The 14087-nt window shown below is 47.2% G+C and overlaps 1 protein-coding gene across 9 annotated transcripts in view; it reads left to right on the top strand.

Annotated features, from left to right (window-relative positions):
- MARK2 (MAP/microtubule affinity-regulating kinase 2) overlaps nucleotides 1–14087 on the top strand; it is a 55456-nt gene continuing 41369 nt past the window's right edge. For all 9 annotated transcript variants that reach the window (XM_006771640.2, XM_006771644.2, XM_006771643.2 and 6 more), the window contains exon 1: nucleotides 1–129. In XM_006771640.2, the coding sequence (XP_006771703.1) occupies nucleotides 76–129 (54 nt within the window). In that variant the 5' untranslated portion in view covers nucleotides 1–75. The remainder of the gene's footprint in view (nucleotides 130–14087) is intronic.

Raw genomic sequence — 14087 nt, 5'->3', positions numbered from 1 at the left:
CCGCCCGGCCGGGCTCCGCGCCTTCCCTTCCCTCCCTTCAAGCTTCTCGGTTCCCTCCCCTGAGATACCGGCGCCATGTCCAGCGCCCGGACCCCCCTACCCACGCTGAACGAGAGGGACACGGAGCAGGTAAGGAGCTCCGAGGGCTGCCGGCATTCTCGGCTGGGCCCCTGCACCTTGCAGAGCCTTCTCTCTCCTCTGCTCTCCTCGTGCCCCGGCTGCCAGCCTGCAAGCTCCAGCTGCCCTGTCATCTGTCTTTCGGCCCCGCACATCCCCCTCCGAGTCCTGTCCTGGGACCCACCTTTTTTTTCCCCAGCTTCCTCTTCTCTTCCCTTTTTTCTCAGGGGCCCTTCTGGTCTTCCTCCACCCACGCTTGCAGCAGCCACCCTCTGCTCAGCGGGTAGCACCCCGCGATTTGCTCCATCCAGGTCGTGGTCCACCTCTTCCTCTGCTTCTCTAGCCTGGTTTCCCCTCCGCCCGCGCCGGTCCCCCCAGCCCCCGGTTTTCCCCCTCAGGGTCCTTGCCCCGGAATGTGTTCTCAGCCCCTTTCCCCCGTCCAGTTCCCCAGTTTTGTTTTGTTTCGTTTTTTGTTTTTTTTTACCCTGCTTCTTCCTGCTCCAAATCGTGCTCTCCCTCTTGCTTGCAACCCACCAGCTCCACCCTCATCACCTTTCCAAATCGTTCGCCTACTCTTTGCTCATCACTTTCCCTTCTTTTCTCCAGCAGCTCCCCGAGCCTGCCTCGCGCTGGCATGTGTTGCTTCCGCGTTTCCCCTACAGCTGTCATGCGCATACTTTTCCCACAGGTTGTCTTTGGGGTTCCAGTCCTCGCTCCCTTCAGTCTTTGGATCCCTCATGCTCTCTTCCCCCGGGGGTTTGGCTTTTCAATCGCCAGGCCCCCCGTTTCTCACTGCGAGGGCTTTGCCGGCCTTCCTGGCCTCTCGCTGGCCGGGGAAAGATGCTGCTATTGCAGCCCACGCCGGGAGCACACCTGTTGCTCAGCTCTTTTCCCCGCCCGGCTTCATCACTGCCCTGGCCTTTCCCTCTCACGCTGCAACACAGACCGTGATGCCTGCCCGTCGCTTCCCTCCTGGATCTGTCACTTTTCATGGTGTCTTTCTCCTTGCTTGGTGCCTCCCCGTGTCTCTGCTCTCACCCCCTCTTCCTTACGGTGCCTCTAAATCAGGATTGCCTTTCATCTCCATATTAGTCTCCCGCCTGCACATATTTCTTTTCCCACATACGCCCCTGTCCTCTCCCTTCCTATTGACTAGTCACTGTGGCTTCCCCTGCAGGCATTTTGCACGGGAGTTTCTTGAGCTCCTCTCTCCCCGGCGTCCTGACAATCACCCTGTGGTTTCTCACCCAGGCCTTAGCTTTTCTGTGTCATCTCACCTGCAAGCTGAGAGCGTCCGCTTCCCACCCCTCCCCTCTCTTTCACCATCTCTAGTGTCCCTTGCTGACTGCTCTGTGGAGTGTCCCCTACCTGTCACACCTTCTTTTTACAGGACTTTCAAAAAAACTCGACTTGAAAAAGGAGCCCTTGTCCCCTGGGGCCGCAGTGCTTTCTGCATCCTTTTGCCTCATTTCCATTCTTTATGTTTTCCTCTTGTTCCCTTCTTTCCCTTTAGCCCATTGGCACCCTTGCTATATTTTCTTGCATGTTAACATCTTTCTCCAAAAAATATTCCCTCTTTTCATCCTTCCTATATTTTTCTCTTGTTACCCCCTCACTCCCGGTCACCTGGGCAGCCAGGCACTCAGGAAGCGGTCTGGACTGTTTTCCTGCGCAGTGGTTGACCCTTTTATGACTGAGGTGGAGAGAGGGGTGGATGATTTCCATTTCATCGCTGGTGTGGCAGCTGGGTCTGCAGGGGACGGACGTCTTTGGAAGCGGGAGTGTGGTCTGCTTGTCAGTCTGTCGCTGGCCTGTTCTTTCTCTCCGGCGGGAACCACTTTTTCTAGGCCCTCTTGGAGTTGCCTCTTCCATCCTTTTCCTATCTCAGTCTTTGGTGTAGCAGGTACACCCTGCTTAACCGGAGAACTTTCCCAGGCTGTTGATTAGGAGCTGGTAGGAGGAGGCCAAGTGCCTGACTGGCACCCTCAGGCATTTGGGGAGTGGCATGGAGTGCCTGCTCCCAGGGAGGCTGTGGGGGGCATTGTGTCCTGCACCATGGAGTACCTGCTGCCTCAATGTGGTTTCTTTGTGCTGTTTACAAACTGTAAATGTATCCTTGCCATGGTCTTTTTCTCGTGATGTGTGTGTTAATTCTTCTCCGTACATGCTGAGCGCATAGTAGGAACTCCCGTTGATTTTATGATAGCAGCAGTCAGTGCACTGTTTGGGAATGTGAGCTGCTCTTTGATAACCTGTCCAGAGCAGTGGCTGCACATTGTCATTCTGTTCCACGTTACCAGTCACTCGTCCGTTCCTATTCTTTATGGCCTTAGGTTCTCCCGAACCTCTTCATGGCTTCTCATGGTAGCCAGTCTTATATTAACTCGAGATTAAGTCTCATCCAATTAAAAGCACAGACTTTGGAAAACCTTGGCTACACCTGTCACAGGCAGGTACCTGTATTTTTTTAAACAAGAAAGAAGACATGTGGCCGCTCCTTTGGTCACAAGACCGGAGGTGTTGGAAGCACTGGGCTCCTTTAGAGGAATTCGTGCCACGCGGGAGAGCAGGGAAGCCCTCTGGTCCTGGTGCAGTTCCAGCTGAAGTAGCCGTGGGAGCGCGGGCGCTGCGATAAGCCGAGTGCTACGAGACAGAAAGCAAAGAGCAAGGCATTTGGTTGGGCTGATTTCTTCCCCCCAAAGGTCCTTTGTCACCTTATTTAGATTTTAATGATTTAAACTGGCTTCACCAGGAAATAGGTAAACAGACTCCACTGGTTGTCCTCCAGTTCCAGTCTCTTGCTCTCCCTCTCCCCGTCTTTAAACCATGTGGCTGATGTTTCCAGGAGCACGGCCATCACATCTGACTTAAACACACATAAATACACACACACACACACACACACAGAAGATGTGAAAGCAGAAAAACAAACCTTGAGTTGTCGGAAGATTGCCTGTGTGCTGTCAGCGCTGCTTCTAATAGTGAAAGTAGGAGATAAAAGAAAGCCAAGCCCTGTCCTTCGCATGGTTGTTGTCACACCTGATCTCGGATGTGCTTTTTCACAGCCACAGACTCTTCTTCCTTTGGCAGGAGGGTTGTGACCGGGGCTGGTAGTTTGGGGATTCTTAGTCTGTGAGCTGAGCTTTCTGTTCGCTTTTCCAAATGGCTCCTCTGGCCTGAAGGCTTGGCAGTGGTGAAAGCAATCAGCAAGATGACTGTCTTCCCAGCCAGCAGCAGCAGCAATAGCCGGTGTGGAGAGGGGTCCAACTTCCACAGTTCACCTGCGGCCGCCCAGAGCTTTCTGTTCCACCTGTGGAAGGGCTGCATGGCTCCAGGCCTGCTCCCCCTCTGGCCTGAGGAGCCTTCCACTGACCCCTCCCCCACTTCTGCTGCAGGGGCAAGGGAGGGTGACACTGTCACTCTTCTGGGGAAGGAGTGACACTGTTCATTCTCCCAGTTCTGGGAAGAGGAGTTGGGAGGTCTGGGTGAAGAAAGCAAATCTAACGTAGGATCCCGAAAAGACCGACGGAGCCACTTCAGACACACACATCGCTTGGATCCCAGGCTCGGTTCTGGCAGAACGTCACAGTGAGCAATTGGTTCCAGTGTCATCTCGTAGCGAGCCCAGTTAGACCTCGTTTCACAGCGTGCCCTGCGAGTTGTGCAGCACTGCACTCGGGCGCTGGCTGTGACCTCTGCTCTCTAACTGGCCAGGGGCTCCTTAGTGTGCTGCTTTTGAGTCAGGGATGTGGGTGAATGGCAGACCATAGATTCTCATTTCTGGTTGGCCCTAGAAATCAGGTGTGCTTAGAGCAAGGGCTTTGGAGCCCCTGGAGTTCATAAAGGTAACTACTAGTAAGTTCTCATAATTTCTCTGTGACCTGTGGATTTGGGCAAGTAGCTAAGCAGTCTTTGCACCTTGGCCTGCTTAAAATCAGGTTTGCAGAGGGACACCGAATCTTTCCAATGGCGACCAAAGATTGGGCCCATGATTTTTTTCAGGGTGAATGCCTTAAGTAGAGTTGATGCCTCTGAAGTAGGAAGAGGCTGAGAGTCTGTTTGCCGGAGAGATTTGCCTGGTTAGATCTCTTGAGAATCAAAAGCTGCTCAGACCAGACGCTTTCCCTGTGGACCGAACAGCCTGATGCTCAGTAGGCATTTGACCAGGACCAACCCACGCCTTCGTGAACTCTCTCATTGAGCACTTAGCCACCTGGCTGGCGTTTCTGCCCCCGAGGAGCTTCCATGACTTCTACATATATATATTAGTCGTCCGGAATGAATATTTTATGCCTAGAGTGCGGCCACGCTTCAGACTTTGTGGCCCATTATCTACAAGCAGGATGGGGGCTGGGCGCCACCTTTGGCCTCATGATTGTGTCTCTACTAAATGGACTCCCCCTCGCGGCTCTTTGAAGCCCATTAGCAGACTGGGATGCAGTAACCTCAGCAAATGGAAGGGGCCAGGAGGGTGGCTGTCCTTCCTTCCCCGAGACCGCCTGCGAGGCAGTCCCTCCGCGCTCTGCCCCGTTCAGCTGTCGACGGTGGCACCAGTCCTCTGCGTTGAGAGGAGCTGTGGAAAGGGTTTCATTTTCTGTTAGCTGTGGTGGTGCTGCCCGGTTTGTCACTTTCCTGTCAAAATATAAATTGAGAGGGATGTGGACAGGGTGGGTGGAGTTTAAACATGGCCCTTCCTCCTTGCGCGGAAGTTCAGCAAAATGACAAACCAGTTAGGCGGCTGAGCTTCCCTCGGTGGGAGCTTCCAGCATTTGTACATTTTGCACTTGAAGCTTGGATTCTCCAGCCTTTCTCCCAGCCTTCATCAAACACGAGTGAGTCACTGAAGTGTTATCTGTGCATTTTCCCTCTGTCTCAGCAAAGGGAAGTCAGCCTTTACAATCCTTGTGGGGGAGGAAACCACTCGTTCCCACTTCTGGCCTGGGAAGAGGCCCCTGTCCCCGCGTCAACCCAGGGAGCGCCGGCGCGGAGCAGTGTCACTCACTGCCCACCACTCGGTGTGATTGCTGTCTCTTAGACTTTGGGAGGCACATCTGATTCTGAGCCACCACCCAGAGAGGATCTGGCTTGGTTTCCAGCTCTCTCAGAGGAGGAGGGGTCCCAGATCCTTCTCTTGCCCACTAGACCTGCTCCTCCTTTTGGGGGATAAATAGGTTAGATCGCTTCACCTGAATCATCTGTTTTTGTCTATAGTGTTTGAAGTTTCTTGGTCCTTGTAGGGAATTCTTTCCTCAGATGTCCATCTTTGGGTTGGTACTCATTTCCCCCTGTTCCATGTATTTCTTTTTCTGAATCAAATAATTAATTTTAGACTTAAAAGCTATGTAATCACAAGGTTTGGTAGGCGAGAGAGAGGGTGAAATGGACACGGATATTGGTGGCTAGATGGATCCTGTGGGACAGTGGGGGTGGGGCGAGGCGATGAGGAGGGGTGAGTGTGTTCAATGGCTGGCTCCAAGCCATCTTTTTCTTTTTCACATAGGAAGGCAGAGCAGACCAGAGGCTTTGCTGTGGAACCAGTCAGGCTGGTTTGGGGCAGCCTCGGCCTATTTTCCTCTGTGTTCTTTGGGAAGTTGGCAATACGCAGGTCTGTCTCCTCTGGGGCTCTGCTCATTGAGGCGTGAGCTGGGACGATGCCTGTGAACACCCTCTCCCCTAACGCTGAGCGCTCTCTGAGTTGGGGCTCCATGTGAGCGGGCTTTCTCTGCACCCATCCACCTCCAGGCAGTGTTGTCACGGGAAGCTCAGCTCGAAGGTACAGCTCCTTTTCGTGGGCCCCTTGACAATTCACAGCTTGGCAAAGGGCCCTCAGCCTGGCCAGGAGGGAGGGACTGGCTCTGTGATCGGCTCCCCATTTGTTGATCTGGAAGGAAGTGTGGATTCCTAACTCCTGGCGGTCGAGATCTGGCTGCTCAATCCAATGAGACCCCAGACCTCTTGCCTCAGTGCAGCGGACTGCCTGTCCAGGCCTGCGGGGGAGGACAAGGGAGAGACCGCTTTTGGTCGTTGGCAGCAGGCCCCTCAGCGGAGGGGAACAGTTGGGAAGGTACCTGTGGGGAGGTGGGAGCCACCAGTCACATGTTGGCACTTCGTGAACAGCAGAAGGAAAAGGGCCGAGCAGGGTTCCGAGGCTCCTGTGGCCGTCAGGGCTGCTAACGCGGCAGGTTTTCCATCTCTCACGAAGCAGAAGCCGCCGAGTCTGAAAGCTTGGGAATGAATGAGTGAGGCACCTGCAAACAGCGCCAGCTGTGCCCTGGCCCCGGAGGGCAGGCTGCTCCTGTCGCCTCTGCGATGATCTGCTCATCGCTTCCCCCACGCAGCCTTTTGCTGAGGTGTGGGTTTGGGTTGCTGATAATCCTGTTTGGAGGGTGGCCCCCTTTCCCACCATCTTCTTCAGACTCGGGGGTGGGCTGGCTTCCCCTCCCCTGTCACTGCCCCACCTTCCTTCCACTGTTTGCGCAGGTAGTGTTGGCAGCACTGGTGCTTGTTGCTTTGTTTTTGCCCACAAGAGTTTGAATTACTGGTTCTCCAGTCACGGTGGGCCCTCTCCGTGCTTAGCTTCTGGTTGAGTTGAGCTTATGGCAGAGTTGAAAGGAGGTCCCAGCACGTTGAGACTTCAGTGAGTGGTTTTGTTGTGGTTAGAGCAGGCTCTGCAGCTTGATTCCCTGTATTGGAATCTTGGGTTAGCCCCTACTGTGACCTTGGGCTTACCTAATTGCTCTAGGCCTGCTTGCTTCTCTGCAAAAAAGGAATAATAATAGTACCTATCTTTTAGGTGTAGTTGTTGTGGCTATTAACAGAGTTAATGAGTATGAAGCACTTAGAATAGATCTTGGCAGGATGTAATCATCATCACTGTTTAAATGAGCAACTCAGTAGATTTTCTCTGAGTACCACACAACTTTAGGTCTGGTCCCTTGGAATTTCTCTGCAATTGATTGAAAGAATTTGGCCTAAGATGACTTTTTATATACCCTTCTGGCCCCAAGGTTATAGCCAGAGGGATAGAAAAAAAGAAAAGAGAGAAATAATAAAAAAGGAAAAAAAAAAAGAATTTGGCCTCTTCTAGCCATTGGGGTCCCAAAGGTGCTTTTTATAGTATTTCTGTTTGTTTTTAGTTTTTTTTATTATTATTATTATTATTATTATTACCAATCAGCTATCTAAAAGAAATCGAATGCTATTGGAAAGGTTTATGTTCCTTTTTTTATGTTCTTTTAAGAGCACTTTTTTTAAAGTTCATTTATTTTCAAGTATCAATATTAGGCCATTTTATTGATTAAAGGAAAAACCCCACTACCATCTGTCTGCCATGTTTCTGTGCTGTGACTGGTGGTGGTGGTGAATGTGCAGCCTCATCAGGGGCTGGAAAGCCAAATCCAAAGTCACCGGAGCACGGCTTTTCTGCGTGTTAGAGGAAGTGCCACCAAGCGCAGGGATTCCTCTCGTCATGGTCCTTCTTCAGGGCCAGTATTTACCCTGTTTCTCCCGAAGACCATGTGGGACCTTAGCAGCTAATGATTTTAGGTTCCTTTTTCATTAGCAGAGGGGCCTTCAGAGGCAGGTTCTTGTACCTCTGTTGGCTCCCCCTATGTGAGTAGGAAGCCTCCCCTTTGTGATGCCTGGAAGGTCACAGCCATTTCTCAGCTGTTCCTGTGAATTTGTGGACTTTGAATCTGGGCTGAGGTCTGGGTCTCAGTTCCTTGTTTATCTTCATATCTTGCTCTTCTAGGGCCTGAATGCCTTGTCAGAACAGCAAGTAAGTTGCTTCGTTTTTTCACGTTGCAGCTGTGGCCAGGGAGGAAGGCAACAGTGTCGCCTCAGAGCTCATCAGGGAGTATTTCTTTCGCTGTATTTTCCTCTTCCTTTTGACCCTTTGCTGACTTGTCTCACTTCCCTTTTTTTTCTTTTTCCTGTTTGGTTTCTTTGAACTCCGTTCCTTCATTATCACCGTCCGTCTCAGTTTTCATCTCCACGTCCCACTCTGCCTCACCTGTTTCTGTGCCTCTCTTGTGGCATGGCTCAGGAGAGGAATTTTGATAGTCTGAGATCTCCTTGATGTATGGAATCCCAGCACCACCCAGTCCTTTCACTCTCCTATTCCTCTGATTTCTGAAAAGTTAAGGATTCACTGCTTTAGAAACATTTTCTTTTTATGTCTCTGGAGCCACCTACCTCAGTAAAGCCAGGCTTGGCAACCTGACAACTTATTAGAGACGGCATCCCAGTTTCCCTGGTGACGGGGTCTAAGCTGCTTCCTCTGGCCTATTAGGAATGCCACAATCTAGACCCTGTCTTGGGAGAAATCTGAGGAAGCGCTTATTAATTTTGGTAGCACAGCCTCGGCTAAGAGCTAAGAGACCAGTGAAGTCTTGAACAACTGACATTCCTGTTGCTCAGTGGTTAGAGCATCTGCCTGCGGACCTAAGGGTCACAGATTCGATTCCCGGTGAAGGTGCGGGCAGGTACCTGGGTGGCAGGTTCGATCCCTGGCCCCAGTCAGGGTGTGTGTGGGAGGCAAATTTATGTGTCTCTCTCACATCTCTCTCTCCCTCCCCCTTCTCCCTTCCACTCTCCTAAAAATTATTGGAAAAAATATCTTCAGGTGAGGATTAATTTAAACAATTTATTTTCATTATTACAATGCAGTCTTGGCAATTTGCTTCACTCTTCCTCACTCACCAGTGTACAGTGGAGTTTCCAGAGGCGGAATGATGTGCGTTGACATCATCACTCTTGCCTAATGAAACATGTGTTTCTGTATTCTTGTTTTCTAGAATTTTTAAGGTAATGCCTTAAGGTATAAATATGGAAGTTTTCAGTGATGATCTGTTTGTTCTCAGTATTTCCATGCTCTTACTTTCTTTACTAGTGTCTGCTATAATCTCTGTAAATCTCATTATCTATAATAATAGAAGTGTAATATGCTAATTAGGCTAGACATCCTTCCGGGCGTCCTTCCATTCTCCTGTCCTTCCGGATAAAGCCAGGGCTGTGAGGGAAGCCTGGGTCCCTGGTGCCTGCCGGTGGCTGGAGGGGAGCCTGTGCCGGTGACCAGGGGAAGGAAGGCCCACTCTTTTTTTAAAAAAATATATTTTATTGATTTTTTACAGAGAGGAGGAGAGAGGGATAGAGAGTTAGAAACATCGATGAGAGAGAAACATCCATCAGCTGCCTCCTGCACACCCCTTACTGGGGATATGCTTGCAACCAAGATGCCTGAGCCAAACCAGTTAGGGCGGAAGGCCCACTCTTGTACGAATTTCGTGCATTGGGTCTCTAGTTGTTCAATAAATCATTATTTTGAAATCCCTGTATTTTCCCAGCATCTTTGAGAAAACACAACAGAAGTAAGTACAACTCACTTTTGGGGAAACTTTTAATTTTTTAAAATTTTATTTTTAACTTACTTTAGCACTTAATTCTAGAAGAAAGTTTATAATATTTCTCTTATATTTAAGGATGGATGGTTGGCTTAAAAAAGGGAGATTAGCCCTAACGGGTTTGGCTCAATGGATAGAGCGTCAGCCTGCAGACTCAGGGGTCCCAGGTTCGATTCCGGTCAAGGGCATGTACCTTGGTTGCGGGCACATCCCCAATGGGGAGTGTGCAGGAGGCAGCTGATCGATGTTTCTCTCTCATTGATGTTTCTAGCTCTCTGTCCCTCTCCCTTACGCTCTGTGAAAAATCAATAAAATATATATTAAAAAAAATTCACTCCTTTAAAAAAAAAGGGAGATTAGAAGACTTGCTTTCTCAACACATAGCTGCAATGTCTATTTACTAAAACGGACGTATAAACAAGTGAAAGGGAGGAATGACTCCAAAGAGACGGGGCAAAACTAAGAAATGCAAAATAATAATTAAAACAGTAAAAGTTTTCTTCTCAGCTTTATAGATACTGATGTACCTTATTGTGCCTTACGCAGCAGCACTTTTTTGTGTAGTATTATAGTGCCAGTTCAAGACCCATCAGTCAGAGTTTAGAGAAAAAGGAATTGAATATTTTAACTGTACACACCATGAGTTCTTTCAAAGCCAAAACTTGTTCCAGCTTTTCAACCTAGAAATGAAAAAGTCACTGAAGCCTCTTAGGATAGGTTCTCACATTGCTTTGGCTGGGATACTGCACCCAGTAGCTAAGAGACCAATGAAGACTTGAACAGCTGACATTCCTGTGTGCCTACTGGATGAAAAGTTAGCAAAATTCAGGGCAGTGCCATTTCATCTGTGACTGTGACTGCTCAAATTAAAGATTTAGCTGCAAACATGAAGATTGAGTTAATATTTTGTTTACAGAATTTAACTTTTATCTTACAAATGAGCACCTTTATAGACATGGCTTACCTTGTATCAGCATCAACTACACTTCAAAAAACACTATATATATATACATAGATATAGATATAGATATATAGATATATATATTGGTTTTTTTACAGAGAGGGATAGAGAGCTAGAAACATCGATCAGCTGCCTCCTGCACACTCCCTACTGGGGATGTGCCTGCAACCAAGGTACATGCCCTTGACTGGAACTGAACCTGGGACCCTTCAGTCCGCAGGCTGATGCTCTATCCACTGAGCCAAACTGGTCAGGGCCAGAAAACACTTTTATACGAATGACCAGCAGCAGACACAGTGGCGATAAATATGCCCAGGGCTGAATAATTTTTTTGACTCTGATTGTTTCTCCCAGAACAACTTCATTTTCATTTGCTCTGTGGGCGCAGCGGCCATGGCAGAGAAGACTGCTGGCACATAACGTGCCCAGGCAGTGACACCAAACTCCTGGCGGTCGGAGTCATGGACTTTGTTCCTGCTACACACTTGTGGTTTTTGTTTTTTTTTTAAAGCCATTTTCACTTAATGTCCTGGATAAAGCACTAAACATTATTAATTTTGATGACATCTCAATCCTCTAGCAAAGGTTTCTTTAATATTCTGAGTGAGAAACGCAGTCTCCTCGGAGCACTGCTGCTGTGCACCGTCGTACAATGACTGGCTTGAGCAAGTGTACTTGTGTGTTGGAACTCAACCAGCTGCGTGGGTCATCATTTTTACTTGAAAGAACAACTGATGGACAACTATAGTTATTCAGACTTGAGTATTTCATGAAATGCATTTTCTTGAAATTGAACAAAGTGAGCCTGTCACCATTGCCAGTGATACAATTCAAGTTTTCAAGTGAAAATCAGAATTTTGGAAAATTTGTATTTGTCAAAGACTTTTTAAGTGAAATCCGTGGTAAAATTAATGGAATATGATCTTTTGATGTTGTATGAAATGCCAATATTTGGAAATTCTGCATGAGTCAACGAAGGAATATTTTCCAAATTGCCAGTGGATAAAAGAGCCATTCAGAGTGCAAGATGACCAGTGGATTTAATGTAAAAGTACACAAAAGGTTCACTGATAAAATTTCAGATTGTACATTACAACTAGTCTTTAAAAAGTACCACTTGCTGCCCAGGCTGGCTGGCTGGCTTGGTCAAAGCGTCATCTTGTATACCAAAAAGTTTGGGGGTTCAAATCATGGTCCGGGCTCATACCTAGGTTTCAGGTTCAATTTCTAGGTGGGGCGCCTACAGGAGGCGACCTATCATTGTTTCTCTCTCCCTTTCTTTCTCTCTGAAATCAATAAACATATTGTCGGGTGAGGATAAAACAAACAAAAAAGACCACTTGGTGAGTTTTGGTGTAATATCAAAAAAGAAAATCTGCAGTATCTGAATGGCTGTTAAGCTCCATTTTCCAACTACAGGTCTGTGTGAAGTGAGATATTCTTCATATCTTTGAACCAAAACAACATTTTGAAACACATTGAATGCAGAAGCAGATGTGAGAAGTTGGTTCTCTTTCATTAATCCAGACATTAAAGAGATCTACAAGAAAGTAAAACAATGCAACTCCTGTCATGAATTTCATTTTATTTTTTAAAATATATTTTTATTGATTCCAGAGAGGAAGGGAGAGGGAGAGAGAAAAACATCAATGATGAGAGAGAATCATTGATTGGCTGCCTTCTGCACGCCCCTCACTGGAGATCGAGCCTGCAGCCCGGGCACGTGTCCTGGATCAGATTTGAACCCGGCACCCTTCAGTCCGCAGGCTGACACTCTATCCACTGAGCCAAACAGTCTCAGGCTTATTTTCTTTTAAATAATAGTTTCTTCATTAGGAATAGGTTATTTGGTTATAGGTTATTTTGAGACCAAAAAGTGAGATTCCTCTGTTGTACAAAACCCGAGTTGATAGTCCCTCTTGGGTTGGTTACTTGTGATGGCTTCGTAACGAGCTCTAGTTTATAATTACCAGCCCCCATATAATCTCTGCTTAAGCCTGAGACACGGACCCAAATTAATGTCCCTCTTTTAGTACATATAACTGGCCTCATAAGGAGTTTGTTGCTTTATCTGTGGTTGGTTTGTTTCTTTTCCCTCTCTCAAAAAAATTACTGATTTTTCTTTTTATAGAGGGGGGAGGAAGGGGAGAGAGAGAGAGAGAGAGAGAGAAACATCAGTTTGTTGTTCCACTTATTTATGCATTCATTGGTTGTGTATGTGCCCTGACTGGTATCGTACCTGCAACCTTGGTGTATTGGGACTATGCTATAACCAGCTGAGCTACCCGGCTCCACTCTCTTTTTTCTTTATTCTTGTTTCTTTTTCTTATTTTCTCTTTATTCTTCTACTTTTAATTTTTCTCTCTTTTTTTTGTCAAATTTTCCCACTTTTTCCCTCTTTTTTCTTTGGCATTTCATACAACATAAAAAAATCATATTCCGTTATTATCTCTTTGTTTTTGTTTGTTAATATTTGGTTTTTTAGATTTTTGGTCTGGCATTGTGTTTTTGATTGCATTGTAAGATCAGTTCTTCAGGCACTTCCTTTGGTGTGTGTGAAGTTGTGGTTTGGAAAATATAGTTTTTTCATTAAAAGTAAGTAACTCAGGCCCTAGCTGGTTTGGCTCAGTGGATAGAGTGTTGGCCTGTGGACTGAAGGGTCCCAGGTTTGATTCTGGTCAAGGGCACATGACTGGGTTACAGGCTCGTTCCCCAGTAGAGGGTGTGCAGGAGGCAGCAAATCAACGATTCTCTCTCATCATGTTTCTCTCTCTCTCCTTCTTTCCTCTCTGAAATAGATAAAAATATATTTAAAAAAAATAAGCTCCCTGTATTAAAAAAACAAACAAATTCAGGTTTACCTGTAATGGGTTTATGAACGTTCTCTTAAATTAATGGGTAATTTTAAATCTTTCCTCATATTAATTTCTAATATATTAATTAATGGATACAGTCTATATAAGCAAAAGTTTTTGGGGGGCTCAATCCTTATAGTACAAAGGGTTTCTGAAACCAAAAAGTGTAAGAATCCTGGTTGTAGACAGAACTTGAGTTAATTCTCTCTGGCTTTGGTTGGTCAATTTCTTGGTAATTTCATAAAAACTCATTTTGCAATTCCCAGCCGCTACTTAGTCCCGACTGGCTCTCAGGCCGCCACGCGCTGCCTTGGCGTGCTGTCTGGGTTCGCCGAGGAAGCTGGTTCTGTGGCCCAAGGGACTTTGGCCAGACTTGGCTCCTTTCTTCCTTTGAGTACATGGCATTGGCCTGCTGAGTTTCTTTTAGCTGTTAAATTCTATTTTTTAAATTTTGAGATAATTTTAAACTTAGAAGAGTTGCAAAAATAGTCCAAAGAATTCCTGTACATTCTTCACCCAGTTTCCCTCTATGTTAACATCTCACCATAATCGTGGTACAATGCTATTAACCAAAGTACAGAGCTCATTTAGATTTCACCAGTTTTTCCACTGGTGTGCTTTTCCTGTTCCAGATCCAGCCCAGAATCCCGCATTGCATTTAGTTGTCATGTCTGTGTAGTCTCCTCAAATCTGTGAAATTTCTTAATCTTTCTGTGTCTTTCAGGACTCGTTCTAAAGAGTACTGGTCAGTGT

This window comes from Myotis davidii, unplaced genomic scaffold (assembly GCF_000327345.1).
Source record: "Myotis davidii unplaced genomic scaffold, ASM32734v1 scaffold425, whole genome shotgun sequence".
Lineage (NCBI taxonomy): Eukaryota > Metazoa > Chordata > Mammalia > Chiroptera > Vespertilionidae > Myotis > Myotis davidii.
The sequence above is the reverse complement of the archived record's forward strand: the minus strand, read 5'-3'. Positions and strand labels throughout refer to the sequence as shown.